Source organism: Oryzias melastigma, linkage group LG5, assembly GCF_002922805.2.
Source record: "Oryzias melastigma strain HK-1 linkage group LG5, ASM292280v2, whole genome shotgun sequence".
Classification (NCBI taxonomy): Eukaryota; Metazoa; Chordata; class Actinopteri; order Beloniformes; family Adrianichthyidae; genus Oryzias; species Oryzias melastigma.
In genome coordinates, this window is record NC_050516.1 from 11,557,742 (window position 1) to 11,571,004 (window position 13,263).

The 13,263-nt window shown below is 41.9% G+C and overlaps 1 protein-coding gene across 1 annotated transcript; it reads right to left on the minus strand.

Moving 5' to 3' along the window:
* Nucleotides 1-5,441: 5,441 nt before the first annotated feature.
* Nucleotides 5,442-8,147, minus strand: il10 (interleukin 10). The gene is made up of 5 exons (XM_024270457.2): nt 6,924-8,147; nt 6,712-6,771; nt 6,457-6,621; nt 5,993-6,055; nt 5,442-5,902 (listed from the first exon to the last, which is right to left on the minus strand). The coding sequence occupies exons 1-5, from the start codon at nt 7,086-7,088 to the stop codon at nt 5,810-5,812; spliced, it is 546 nt and encodes a 181-aa protein (XP_024126225.1). The 5' UTR covers nt 7,089-8,147; the 3' UTR covers nt 5,442-5,809.
* Between the last annotated feature and the right edge of the window lie 5,116 nt (nt 8,148-13,263).

Sequence of the window (13,263 nt, forward strand, 5' to 3'; positions counted from 1 at the left end):
ACTGTCTACATCATGCATGCACAATAAAAAAAAAAAACTGCTCACTGGGAGTGAGGCTTAATTCAGTGGAAACGCTCACCAGAACTACTGGACCGGACCGCTCAGTACAAACGGGGCTAATAGTTGGGAGTTAGCAGAAAGGGTCTTGTACAGTAGTGACTGGAATTCTGACTCTTCTCAGAGGGGCTCTTAGATTAGCTCCCCCCCAGAGGACTTGGAGGAAGTTCCTATGGAGAGGGAAGTCTGGGCATCGTTGCTTAGACTGCTGCCCCTGTGACCCTTGTCCCGGATGAGCAGAAGAAGATGGATGGATGGATTTTATCTCCAAAAGCCTAGAAAAAGCAGGTGTCTAACAACTTCATTCTCACTAAACTCACAACTCCCTCCATGAGATATTTTAGTCCAGTTTCTGTCCTCATCACAGCACTGAAACCACACCAATCAAAATTACTAACAACCTCCTCCTCGCTGCAGGTTCTGGCTCATTGTCTGTTCTCATCCTCCTGTTTTTCAGTACAGCTTTGACATCGTTTCCTACTCCATCCTCCTACAAGGACTCTGATTCATATCCATGCTACGTTAGATGGGTTCAAATCCCATCTCTCTGGGATCACACAGTTCATTCACGTCTCCTTCCTCTGCCAGTCATGCATCATCACTTCTGGTATGCCCCAGAGCTATGTCCTCGCCCCACTTCTCTTCATCACCTATCTTTTTCCTCTTGGAGACATATTTTGTACATTCAATATTCAGTTCAACTGTTACGCTGACGACAGCCAACTCTACCTGCTAACCAAACCCAACCCCACACTCTACCCACTTCCCTCACATTCTGCCTGTCCGAACTTAAATCCTCCAATTTAACGGCAATACGACTCAGGTTTTCCTTATCTACACCAGAGGTCCCCAAACTTTTTCTTTTGAAGTCCATAGAAATTTCTTTCTTCACTAATGTAGGGTTGGGGTCAGTTTGTAAGGCTAACACAAAAAGTGTTTAATGATATCAGTTCTGTCTGCGATTGATGCTAACAGTGTTTTCTGTTAGTATCAGTTGCAGGATGTGTCCGAATGTAAACATTTATAGTTTTCCAGAAAGCCACACTTAACCAAATATTAATAATCCTTTCTGGGATATTCACAGAAAAAGTCAGGAAATAAATACTTCACTGGCTCCCTGTTCATTTTGTTTTCAAAGCTCTTCGAGGTCATGTTCCAGTTTACTTAACTGAGCTTTTAACTGTCCGCATCCATTCTAGAGTTTTTCTAGAGATCGGGAAAGGTGAACTGCGGTGTAGAAAGGGAACACTCTATTCTGTTCATTTTGAGTGTAGGGGGGAGGGGTTTAAGATACGGACACGTTACTTTGGGGTCTCAATCTCAAAGCCAGATTGGGAGAAAAAAAAAATCTCATGTTTCTGATATTGTTTAGGGGCCAGGCCAAATGTGGAGGTGGGCCGGATCTGGTCCACCGGCCATAGTTTGGGAACCCCTGGGCTACACCAAATCTGTCTTCTCCAAAGTCAACAGCTTTACACTCTCCATCAAAACTCATCTGTTATCATGTGAAGAGTTGGGACGTCATCCTGGACATCTCCCTCTCAGACCACGCCCACATCCTGCATACTCATACCTCAAAAATGTCAATCGTCTTTGTCCTCTATCATGAGACAAAAATGGGCTAAAAACACCCAAAATAAGATTTTCGTTGGAGTGGAAGATCAGTGTCCTCTCTACGCCTTTCCTGTCTCAGCACCATGGAGTGCAAGACTTCCAGCTTCTCTTCCCCCAAACTCTGGAACTCACTTCCACGTGTCATAAGGAAGACAGCCCGCCGTTTTACCTCGAAAACAAAACTTAAACCCATCTGTTCAAACTATTATACTGCTAGTTATTTCCACCACCACTTTATTTCTTACTCTGCTTATGCTTTCAACTTGTCTTTTGTACAGTGCCCTTAGAGGCCATGAAACGCACTTTAAAATACAATCCATTATTATTAATAATAATAGTAGTAGTAGGAAATTCTCGTAGAGGTAAAGTCATGGCACCATTTTGATTTCTTTGATTGCTTGGATCGACTTCTCAGCAGCTAAACCACTTCTTTTTTTCTACAAATCTGACCTGTGCCCCTGATTTTAGATAACTTCTTTAACTCAACCACGTCTCCGGTTATGACTCAAACTATTGTCAACATGGGATTTGTGGCGTAGACTTGGGCCGCACAGACTCAACTGGTGACAAACCTGCCTCATCCTCGCTACCGTGACTGACTCCTGGAAGACACACATTTGCGTCGCCTCACGGCGCCGTGGAGTTGAGTCAAAGCATCTGCACACACTGGGGTGTTCAGCTCAAGTTTCCCGCCAGCGAGGAGGCTTGTTTCTCTTCAGGTGTGTGGCGAATGTAGGCTTTGGGCTTCCAGCTCTGAGTGTGACGAAACCCATAGTCATTTCTGGCAGACATGGCTGCCAGGTAAGAGAGCGGGACCACGTCTCAGGGGAGTCCCGATTGTGGGCTCATGGGGGTTCCACCCCCAGAATACGGTTTTAATGACCGCAGGACTCCCATAGTTTGCATTACTCAAAAAGGTGGAGGGCCCTTCATCATATTGTCCCGGGACGTGGGATTTCATACCTGATCTAAAGCGTTACGCTAACTTGGGATGTTTCTGAAACACCTAATGAAAGGACTAGCTTATGAAAGGACTAATGGATTTAAAATAAACAGGCTGTAGTTTTGAAAGGAACATCAGGCCTGGACTTATCGCTGTTGTTTACTTTCTTTTAAAGGTAAGGGAAATGTGGAGGATGGAGACTTCTCAGCTGAGGCGGTGACACAGCTCAAGTTCTTTGAAGTGGCATGACATCCCTTTTCTCACACACAAAAACACATCCTCTCACACTCGAATGACCCAGACAGGCAGTCGACATAAACTGACATAACATGTTACCTCAGCAGCTCGCAGCCTCACCTAGTTTTCAGTTGTGAACAAATGGAAACCTGCCGTTATCTTTGCTGTTCAGCAGCGCAGCACTTATCTTTCACCTGTGCTGGAAATTCAACTGCTCTTACAGTTAGAATCGCTCTCATGTGGATGTTGTGGTTACAATTTTCTTTTCTTTTTTTTTAACTGATTATTTTTAAAGCCTTTTTTTAAGTTGGAAATGATCTTCCACTGGCTTCCAAGAAAAATAACCTTAGCAAAAGCGCAGATTGAATTCCAGGTACTTAAAGTAAAAAATGCTTTTAAAACAAGAATTAAAATGGACTTGAAATGTGAAAAACTTCGTTTTTATTCAGGATGAAATTAAACAAAACAAAAAGTTGGTATGAAAATCCTTCTAAAACCACTATTTTAAAGGTCACCTTATTGCACAACATTGCAGTAATTTGTTTGGTGACCAGTGGAAAATTACCCCAATAAGAAAAAGGTATCTGCCAGTTCCTTCAAATGCAACAAAAATGTGACGCAAAGTGGGTTTTTACACCTGTTAAGCTTGACTAAGAAATAAACTTTCCAATTGTGTCTGACAATTATTAATATTTGCAGTCTACTTAAAAAAAGTTTTTAATTTACTCATAATTTTTTATGACTTCAGTTGGACATAAAGACCCACTCTGATCATCTTTTGATCTAGTGTAAAAGCGTTCCCAGGGGTCTTTTCATTGTGATTATGACGTTTTAGGCCAAAATGAAAAACCTGGTTTCTGCAGAGCAGCAGTAGATGAGGAGAGATTTGGCTCAAAGTTGTGGGCGGGGTAGTTGACATGAAGCAACCCCACCACTCCATACCCCTCCCTGTTGCTGCGAGCAAAGAGCTTGTGGCCCACAAGTATGTCTTCTACACCACAAATAGGTTTTTTTCAAACTGCGTTTTCTTCATTCACAAAAATTTGAATGAAGAAATACTCAGGAATGCAATCTTAGCTGAATTTTCTTAATATAAACAATATTACCAAAAGTGTTAGCTCATCTGCTTCGACACACATATGAGCTTAAGTTTCAACCACAAGGTTGAGGAGTGTTTATCGGAATTTTTTAGCATTCTTCCAAAAGTGCATTGGTCAGATCTCACACTGATGTTGGTGGAGAAGGTCTGGCTCTTAGTCTACGCTCTCATTCATCCTAAATGTGTTCTATGAGGTCCAGGTCAGGACTCTGTGCAGACCAGATGTCCTCCATGTCTTTATGGACCTTGCTTTGGCCACTGGTCACAGTCATGTTGGAAGAGGAAGGGCCCGCTCCAAACTGTTCCCAAGAGAGCATGGAATTGTCCAAACCAGTCTGCATGCCTGAGCCCTTGATTTTTATTTTGAGTTTCTGTGGCCATAAAGCAGAAAACCTGATAATCAAATGTAAAAATAGGAATCGTAAAAATAAAGAACACAGCGTGTTCTAAACATCAACCTGACTAAACAAGAGTCATGAGTAAATGGTTCGGTGAAAAATCTCAATGAACTGACCTACTGCTGTTGCCTTTGGAGATACCCTCTTTCATACGTAGATGCCCCAACTAGATAGCGAGTCACTTTACTGTTATGAGTGGATTGTATCCTCAACGATCACAAAAGTAGTCTGTGCATCGTGCAGCAGCAGCAGCAGCAAACCACCACTCCTCGATTTTCTCAGCCTGCTTTGAAATCGTCTCATTTCATAACACACTCATTCCACAACAGATACGATCGTCTTTAATTAGAACGGCAGCTGCTTTACACTTGGGAGTTCAGGGTGGTATCCTATCGAGGTCTAGTCAGAAGGAGCCACCGACTTCTTCATCCGCCGGTCAAAGCTGGAGTCACGCTGTGTGGGTCAGATGTTATGAATGATATCTTGTCATGAGTTCTGTCATTCCTGGAACGAAACTCTCAGTCATCTGTCAAAGCAACTGACTTAAATGGGTATCTTAGAGTAGTTTCAGTACAAAAGCCCTTAGTCATGTCAGGAACTGTCATGATGCACGTAAGCATACATACACCATGCAACAATGTGTTCTGCTTCCTTTAGGGTGTTCATTTAAAGTTAATGCATAGTGTTAAACTGTGAAATAATCTGCTTCAAACATGCGGTCACATTTGTAATTCTGTCGATCTGAAGAACGTGTCCTCAAATTTCAGAGCTGGCGTTCCTCAGCCCGTGTGATACTTCTGTCTCTGTGTGACTAAGCGAGACTGCCTTTGCATGCATTCGTATTTGTGCAAATGTGCATATGGCAGGAGGGTGAGGCTGGCTAGTTACAGTTACGGTAAGTTAAGGCACACAGCGGGGCTCCTGCTGGTAATTGATGTATATGGGTCACGTTTGAGGTTAGTGCATCAGCCTGATGAGTTTACACCATATTCCCCACACACACACATCACAAGTGCTGCAGGATGTGATTTCCAAGATGCCTCAGCATCTTTAGTTACATAAAACAAAAGCAAGTCCATTTTCTTGACAACGTCTTTATTTTTAAAAGCAGAAAATACATCATAATAAATATAAAAATTCTTTAAGTTACACAATTCAAAAAATATAAATATATAAAACAGATTTTTGTTTTTCAGTGCAACTGGACTTCAAACTGAAAGACTTTTTCTGTTCATCCCAGTGGCTTCTTCACTTCTGAATAACTTAAGAACTCAACGGAGAATCTTCATCATAAAGATTTAGATTTGTTCGACACAATGTGGTCTTTACATGGAAATTTGTCCTTGGGACAAAGGTGTAAACTCGAGTCTTTGAAGCAAAGATAGCAGTTCAGCAGCATAATAGAACACACAGACACCAAACAATCAGACACTCAGGATCCAGGTTAGAGTCAGCACGTCATCACGCACGCCGCTGGGACGCCAGGTACGACTCGATGTAGTTGAAGAACAAATCCAGCTCTCCCATGGCCTTGAACAGACCTTTATTTGCCATCTGCAAACACAAAGTTCAACTTTAAATGATCTGTTGCAGCAAAACAAACACACAGCATGTTGGTTTTATGTCTCATTTTTCCACACTCACCTTATTATAAGTAGATGTTAAATTACTTATGTCAAAATGTTTCTTGCAGGAGAAGTAGTGTCTCTGAAAAAATGACAAATATACATTTATTTGTTTGATCCATTTAGCCTGGATACACATTAAACATTGAACTGCAGAAACTCCAATTTCCTTCTTTTGGTCAAAACTGGATGACACGTTTTTACAAACTGGTGCCTCCTGGGATGTGAGTCATCCTCACCCACAGGAAGCCATTATGTGTAAAAATGATTCATTTCACTTAGAATGAGACTGCATGTCCATCCATCTGTGAACATTTTTTGGCCAAATGCAGTGATATTGTCAGATTTTTAATTATATAATATTCTAGATTTACAGCTTATGCAGTTTCTCCAAAGCAGAGGTGAGTAGGTCTTCAGCGCGCATTTGCTGCGTAATTACGCGCTTCTTCTCATGTAGGTGGAACACGTGGATCTCATACTTACACATTGGGTGACATCACTCTTGAGCTGGTCGAAGATCTCCTGTATGGACTCCACATGCGGCTTCAGGTTGGCCGTGTCGTCGGTCGCACTGGCCGCCGCTTTGGGCAGGATGGTGCTCAGGTAAAAGCCCAGGATGCTGTCGATGGTTTGGCAAGCGAAATCGCTCTAAGAGGAGAAAAAACAGAGGAGGAGGAGTGAGTTTGTGGTTATTAAGAGTCTTGCGCGCTTTCGTTTTGGGTCGGGTGAGTTCGGTACCTTAATGGAGTCCTCGACTGTCTGGTCCAGCAGCGCAGAGTCCAAATCATCGTTGGCTGTCTGCAAAAGAAGAGAAAGAAAGGAAAGGAAACAGCGTTAGTGCGTGCGTTTGCAGCTGCAACATCCTCTGCAGACCGCACCGAGCGGGGGGTCTCCTCTATGATGCACCCTCCGCCGTGCAGAAGACTTGCAGAGCAAATGCGCGCACTCACATAGAAGTCTCTGATGTGTAAGAAGCTGACGCGCAGCTCCCTGAGCCTGGCAGGGAAGCCCTCCACGAAGCGGCAGCACTGGTTGTTGCAGATGGGAGTGGACAAGGTCTCGGCCAAGACGGAGAGCAGAACCAGAACGCACAGGAGGTGAGACCACGGAGCCATGCTGAAGATGATGATGATGAGGAGGAGAAGAGCTGGAGGATCAGTGGACGCGGACGAGCCTCTGACAGAAGAATCCTCCTAGAATTCAGCTGGAAGTGTCAGAATGACAGATAATGTTGGACCCATTTCTTCTCCTGATTTATACTCTGTCAAAAAGCAAATAGGAGGAGCGTTCCAGAAAGGGAAATGGTTAAACATGCCTTATACATGTTAGGGGATTTTTTTTTAGTCCCATGTATTGGTCACCCCCCCCCCCACACACACACACTCCATTTCTAATGAAGCAGACAAGCATCACATGGATTTTAGTAGGAAAATTTTGCTTCACAAACCAAGATGGAAGTTAAATTCTAAAAAAATGATTTTTTTAATCAGAATTTCCAATATACATTGATTTCCAAAGATTTTATTAATATTTATCTAATATTAATTTAATTTCAAATTTTGGAACATTTTAAACTGAAACACTTATTTTTACAAATGTATTTAATGATCAAAGAATACAATCTGTATGAAGTCTTAAGAAGAACAGAAGTCTATGAACGTTAAACAGGGTGGATGACGCAGGGGATTCTCTGCTTGTCATGCATACGTAACTGTTTGCCTGCTTTCTGATGCACAGAACAAAACTTTGAGGTTTGCACAAATGCATTACAACGTAAAAACATAAATTTGTAAAGGGTAAACCCCACAAAGATGCGGTTTGGTACACACGAGTGGTATTAATAGGGGTGTTTTCCCATCAGTGTTTTTCTAATTTGGGCCGATTGAATGTGTCACATTTTTGCCCGTGAAAATCATAATTAGTGTTTTTTTTTAGTTTTTTTTTTACCCTGTTGGGTAACTCTGGTAATTTGAGAATTGTTGAAGAGACAGTAATTTCTGGTTATTACGTACTTATGAAAATGAATAAGTTTAGAATAATTAGTTTGAAAATATTCTTGTTTTAGTTCAGTTATTGCTAGAGATTGTAGCATTCCTATTAAAAAAATTTTCAACAAGAAAATGTATTTTATTATTACTAATAATTAAATTGTATCATAATAAAAGGGAGAAAAAAATCATATATATATATATATATTATATATATATATACATATATGTATATATATATATAATATATCCATATATGTATACATATAATATATATATACATATATGTATATACTATATATATATATATACAGTATATACATATATATATATATATATATATATATATATATATATATATATATATATATATATATATATATATAATTTGCTGTTACAATTGAAGATAATGAGGCCACATTACAGTTGTTATGTTTGTGTGGAAAATGTCAGACATCATCTTAAGTAAAATCCTCTTTTTGCTGTTTCTGTGGTTACTTTCATCAACAGCCTTTGATTGTTCTGAAGGTTTTTTTTTAATTTTCAATCTACACATCAAAATAAATGACTACATTAAAGGACCCCCCGCCACGCCACATCCTGTACCCCCACGGTGACACGAGACAGAGAAGTGTCAAGTGGAGCGCTCGAGTCTTCGGATGTGTCGCAAGTTAAATTCTTAGAATAACTGAACTTGCTGACTGCCGCTAGAACACAATTATTCACAGATGACAAAATTTGAATAACACATCTGGTGGATGAAACAACAATGAAGTTTAATCTTAATCATCTCAGCTTTTGGGTTTTGTCACACAAAACTATTATTCCCATTTTTTTAAACAAAACAGCAACTGATCTGATGAAAGGCTGGATAGCGTTTTAGCATGAAAGAGGGAAATGGGTGAAGCGATTCTTTGGTTAGTTTCACTGAAAATCACAACTCTACCCCTTGACACAAGCTCAATCCACCTGCCTTCAAGTGAAGCGCATCACTTTTGTTTCTGCCTAAAAGACTCGATCAGGTGCTGCTGGTTTGTGCTTCGCCGCTGTCACGGTGTTCAACCCCTAACCCCCAAAAACTAGTTTCTGATAGAGTCAGCCACACCGGTGCTCAGAACTGGCTGTCAGCACTTTTTCATCTCATTACTTGAAACCAGACTGCAAATATCAAAATTGGTTGATTCATCCCCACACTGTTGGAATATGACTCAGAGTGGAACACCGTATCACATTGAAGCAGAAACAAGTGACTGTTTTTTTTTTTTTTTAACAGCTGGGAGCTCGCACCAGTGGAGTGTTCGCTGCAGATCCTTGAGATCAGCAGTTCTCATGAGCTGCACGTTGTACTGTATTTGTGCCCTTTGCTTCCTTTATATGTGCGTCACATTTTAGTCTGCATAGTGTACCTGCAAAAGACTTTTAGAGGAAACAGATCCGTCTTAACTAACAGATTCACCACAATTTTCTTTCACTTTCACAAACTTCGTAGGTTGGCCTGCATGCTTGTTTCTTTGTAGAGTGCAGTGCTTGGTCTGGTGTGTTTCTGTTATTGTTTACCTGCAGCGACTTTTCATTGCGAGCATGAAAAATGGCAGAAACCTGTGCGTGTGGGCGTTGGTTCCTTGCAGATGTCCCTCGTAAAATTTTAAAAAGAAGAGGAAACTGCAAGGCCACTCTTCCCCATCACTCTTTGACACTCACATGTTGATGAGCAATTATTGAAGACATCCAGTGAATCCATTAGTCATGAAGGTGTCATTTTGCTTCGCCGCCCTGGTCACTCTGTGATCCCATCCTTACTAATGTATTTGAATCAATAGATTATTTCATCTGTGGTTTAGTCAGTTATTGTGGCCGTCACGGAAACAGAAAGAATGTCAAAAATCCGGATGCAAATGTGACCTCAAATGCCTACGAACTTCCTCAGAAACTTTATCATTGTGCCGGAGCTGAGCAAGCAACAATACGTGAATGAGGCTGGAAACTAAACAGCCCAGCTGTATTCAGTAACCATTGATCACATGAAAAGGAAAACTTCTGGCAACAATACCATATGGTAGACTTGATCAGTATGATTGGTATCATTGCTGCTGTTTGACATGGTCCTCTTTATGGGACTTTTTTTGTTTTATGCTCTCCAGTGCAAATGTTTGGAAAGATGCACTTGTAAAACCATGAACGATGGTGTCAGCCTTCCTCAGGCAAGGGTTGCAAATTTGCAACACCTGATTTGTAATTCAGACAAACCTTCATGGTGTTCTTTAAAGCGTTTTAGGACCACTGCCAAAAAGAGTTTGGGCCTGAAAGGGTTACCAGCAGCTCGGGCAGTAAGCTCAGCTCATATTGCCGCAAGGTTATTCTTAAACGTGCGAGTGCTGAATCAGCAAAAACAAAAATGAGCTTCAATTCAGCTTCAGTTTATGAATCCTGCATAACATTAAATCCTGAGCAAGTAAGAAAATGACTATTTGCTGTTGTTTGGTTCTTTCACTTTAAAGACAGTTCCAGAACAAAAACAGTATGGAACAGAAGAGAGAGCTAAGGAATATACTATCCATCAAACTCATTTTGACAGGTGACTTTTGACCTACACATTCCATTGTAATGATGTAACAATTTAATTTAATTTTAATATAAAATTTAAAGGCAGAGACAGAGCCTTCAGAACCAGAAGAGCCAGTAAAACTGATAGAGCTAGTGTAAAGAGCGACTATTTTTCTTATTGAAAAAGCTGAAAAACGAAAAACTTACCATGGATGCATCTCCAACAAATTATGTTGTTTTTGAATCCCGGGAGGGGGTCACCCGTCATTTGGAGAACGCCTGTTTCCATCATCAAGGTTGTTGAACAGGAAAAAGAACCGGCCAAGACTCCCAAGAAACAGATAATGTATCTCTGCCGTTTTCAGGCCCCGCGCAAAGGAGAACTTCAAAAGGAGTGTTTTTTTTTTTTTTTGATGGGGCCGGACAATCTGGATATTTCGGTTTCGTCTTCATGTACGAGCAGGGGGAGCAATGGATGTACCAGAGAGACGGTGTGAATCCGTCTGGATGTTTGTTGATGGGGGCGCCGTTAACCTCCAACGACCAGTCCGTGCTCAGACTGACGGTACTGGAAGGAGGACTTAGACGCTGATGAAGAAGAAGAAAAGGAAAACACATCTCCAGCTGCAAAGCAGACAAAAATTGCTGAAGAATCAGGGCTCCACAGAGCCTAAGGAATCCCCAATGTCTGGAACTACGTTGTTTTTTTAGAGTCGGCGTGCAATGGTCCAAAGACGTTGAGGGTGAGGCCATTTTTGTGTTGGAAACTTTCAACTCCAGCTGCAGAATGTACCGACCAGTGATGGAGGTGCCGTTTTTTTTTTTTTTTGGCGGGAAAAGATGCTCTACCATAGCTGCCGCGACTGGAGAGACAAGAGGACTGTGAAAAAAGTTTTTGAATTTTAACCAAACTCTCCTTCAAGCACCGCCCCCCAGTCAAATCCCTCCCCTTCCTTTAAGCAACGCCTCCTTCAACCCCCGCCTATGGACCTCCCCTTCACACACCCCTTTAAGTAAGCCTGACCCACTTGGACTTTAAAAGAGAGGCGGATACTGGGGGAGATTTAAGCCTTCACCATCCGCAGACCAACCAACAAGCCTAAAAGACGGGCATGCCTCTCACTCAGAGACGTCTTCCAACCATTTGGATTCCTCCGACTCCTCCACCATCACCAATCAATCAAGCTATGCTTTCTTCTTCGGGGACACCTCCAGACCTGGTCGGTTTCGACCCATCTCAGGACCTCTACTCCGAAGTGCCCGGACCGTTCCAAGAGGTCTTGATGGAGGAGTCTGAACCTCCCCAGAGCCTCTTTATGGTTTAGGTCGATGCGTCCCAGGGCTCAGAGCCCGGGGCCCCGAGTCTGCTCAGCTCTTCCTCCGAATCTTATGACCATTCACCCTCGCTTGTGCAAGGAACAGTTCCCCCGGCCTCAGAGAAAAGGTGAAAGAAAGCACAAAAAGGATTGGACAAGGATTGTCCATCCGTCCAGAAAAGTGGAGAAAAGCACAAACTGGACAGTGACCAACATACTGACTTAGAATCAAAAGCAATCCATGAACTTTGTGGACTAGTAGGAATACATGAAATAAGGACAACCCTGTGTCACTCGAGAGAAAACCCAGTGGCGGGTTTTTACGGCATTTGTTGGAACATGCTTGGAACACTCTTAGAAGAGAAAAAAAAGACCATGTTAAACCTCTTGCCCATGATTACAACTGCTTGAAAAAGGATGCAGTTGGGTCTTTTACTATTTGAATTCAAGTCTGGCTACTGGTGGATTTAGCTTTTGGAGTACCCCTAAAAGAGACCCAATCACCATCTTACAGCGAACACATTCAGCAGCTAAAAGTCTCACCTTGAAGAAAATAGAACATTAGCCTCCGAAAATGCAGCAAAGCTCATGCAACAAAGCAAAGGCCGATTTGATCGCATTGTTCTCACTGCAAATCTGATATCAGAGAGAGTCATGGCTTGGAACATGAGACAACGAGGGAAATGTCTTTGAGATGCTTGGAGAAAACAGTTCCGGAGTGTCGCCCTGCTGGAGCTGATTCTAGTTCTTGACATTCTGTGCTTGTCACCCTCTCCTCAGTTGAAACAGCACCATGGCTAAGGCTTGGTGGTCGTCTTTGCTGATTGGGCTTGTGTTGATGCTGGAGGTTGAGTATAAACTGAAGGTTTTCTGGTCACAAGTTTGAAAATCTGTTGCTGGAGTCATTTGAGATGCTGTTTTATTTCTATTAGGTCTGAATGGTTGATTTTGTTTATTTATTTATTTTTTGTGCCCATGTGTTGCTTTACAAGTGACTCTTTTGCAAACTGTCAATCTTCCTCTGTCTGGAGTTGGAGCAGTGGGTTGTTTCTGTGTTGTTATATTTGCAGCTTTGCTATTAAGGTGTTCTTTCAACAGCCACAACACAGTTTCAGCAGATCTTTGTCGACATCAGTTGGATAAATACTCCCCCTTTTCACCACAGAGTTGAGTGCAAGTTGTAGCCTCTGGAGATGTGCAGATCAGCTCTATTTTATTTATATAGCCCAAAATCACAAAGAAAATTTGCCTCATTGGGCTTCATGCCAGTAAGATGGTCATGCTCCGGGAGTTTGGAGGAGATTGGGGTTAGGGTAACATCTTGGATGGTCTCAAAGGCTGCAGATGCACAGCTGGTTATGTGTCTGATCTGACATCCTTCACTGAGAATCTTCACCAGATCAGTGGCAGATGAGAGTGGGTTCTAAAAGATTTGTCTGCTG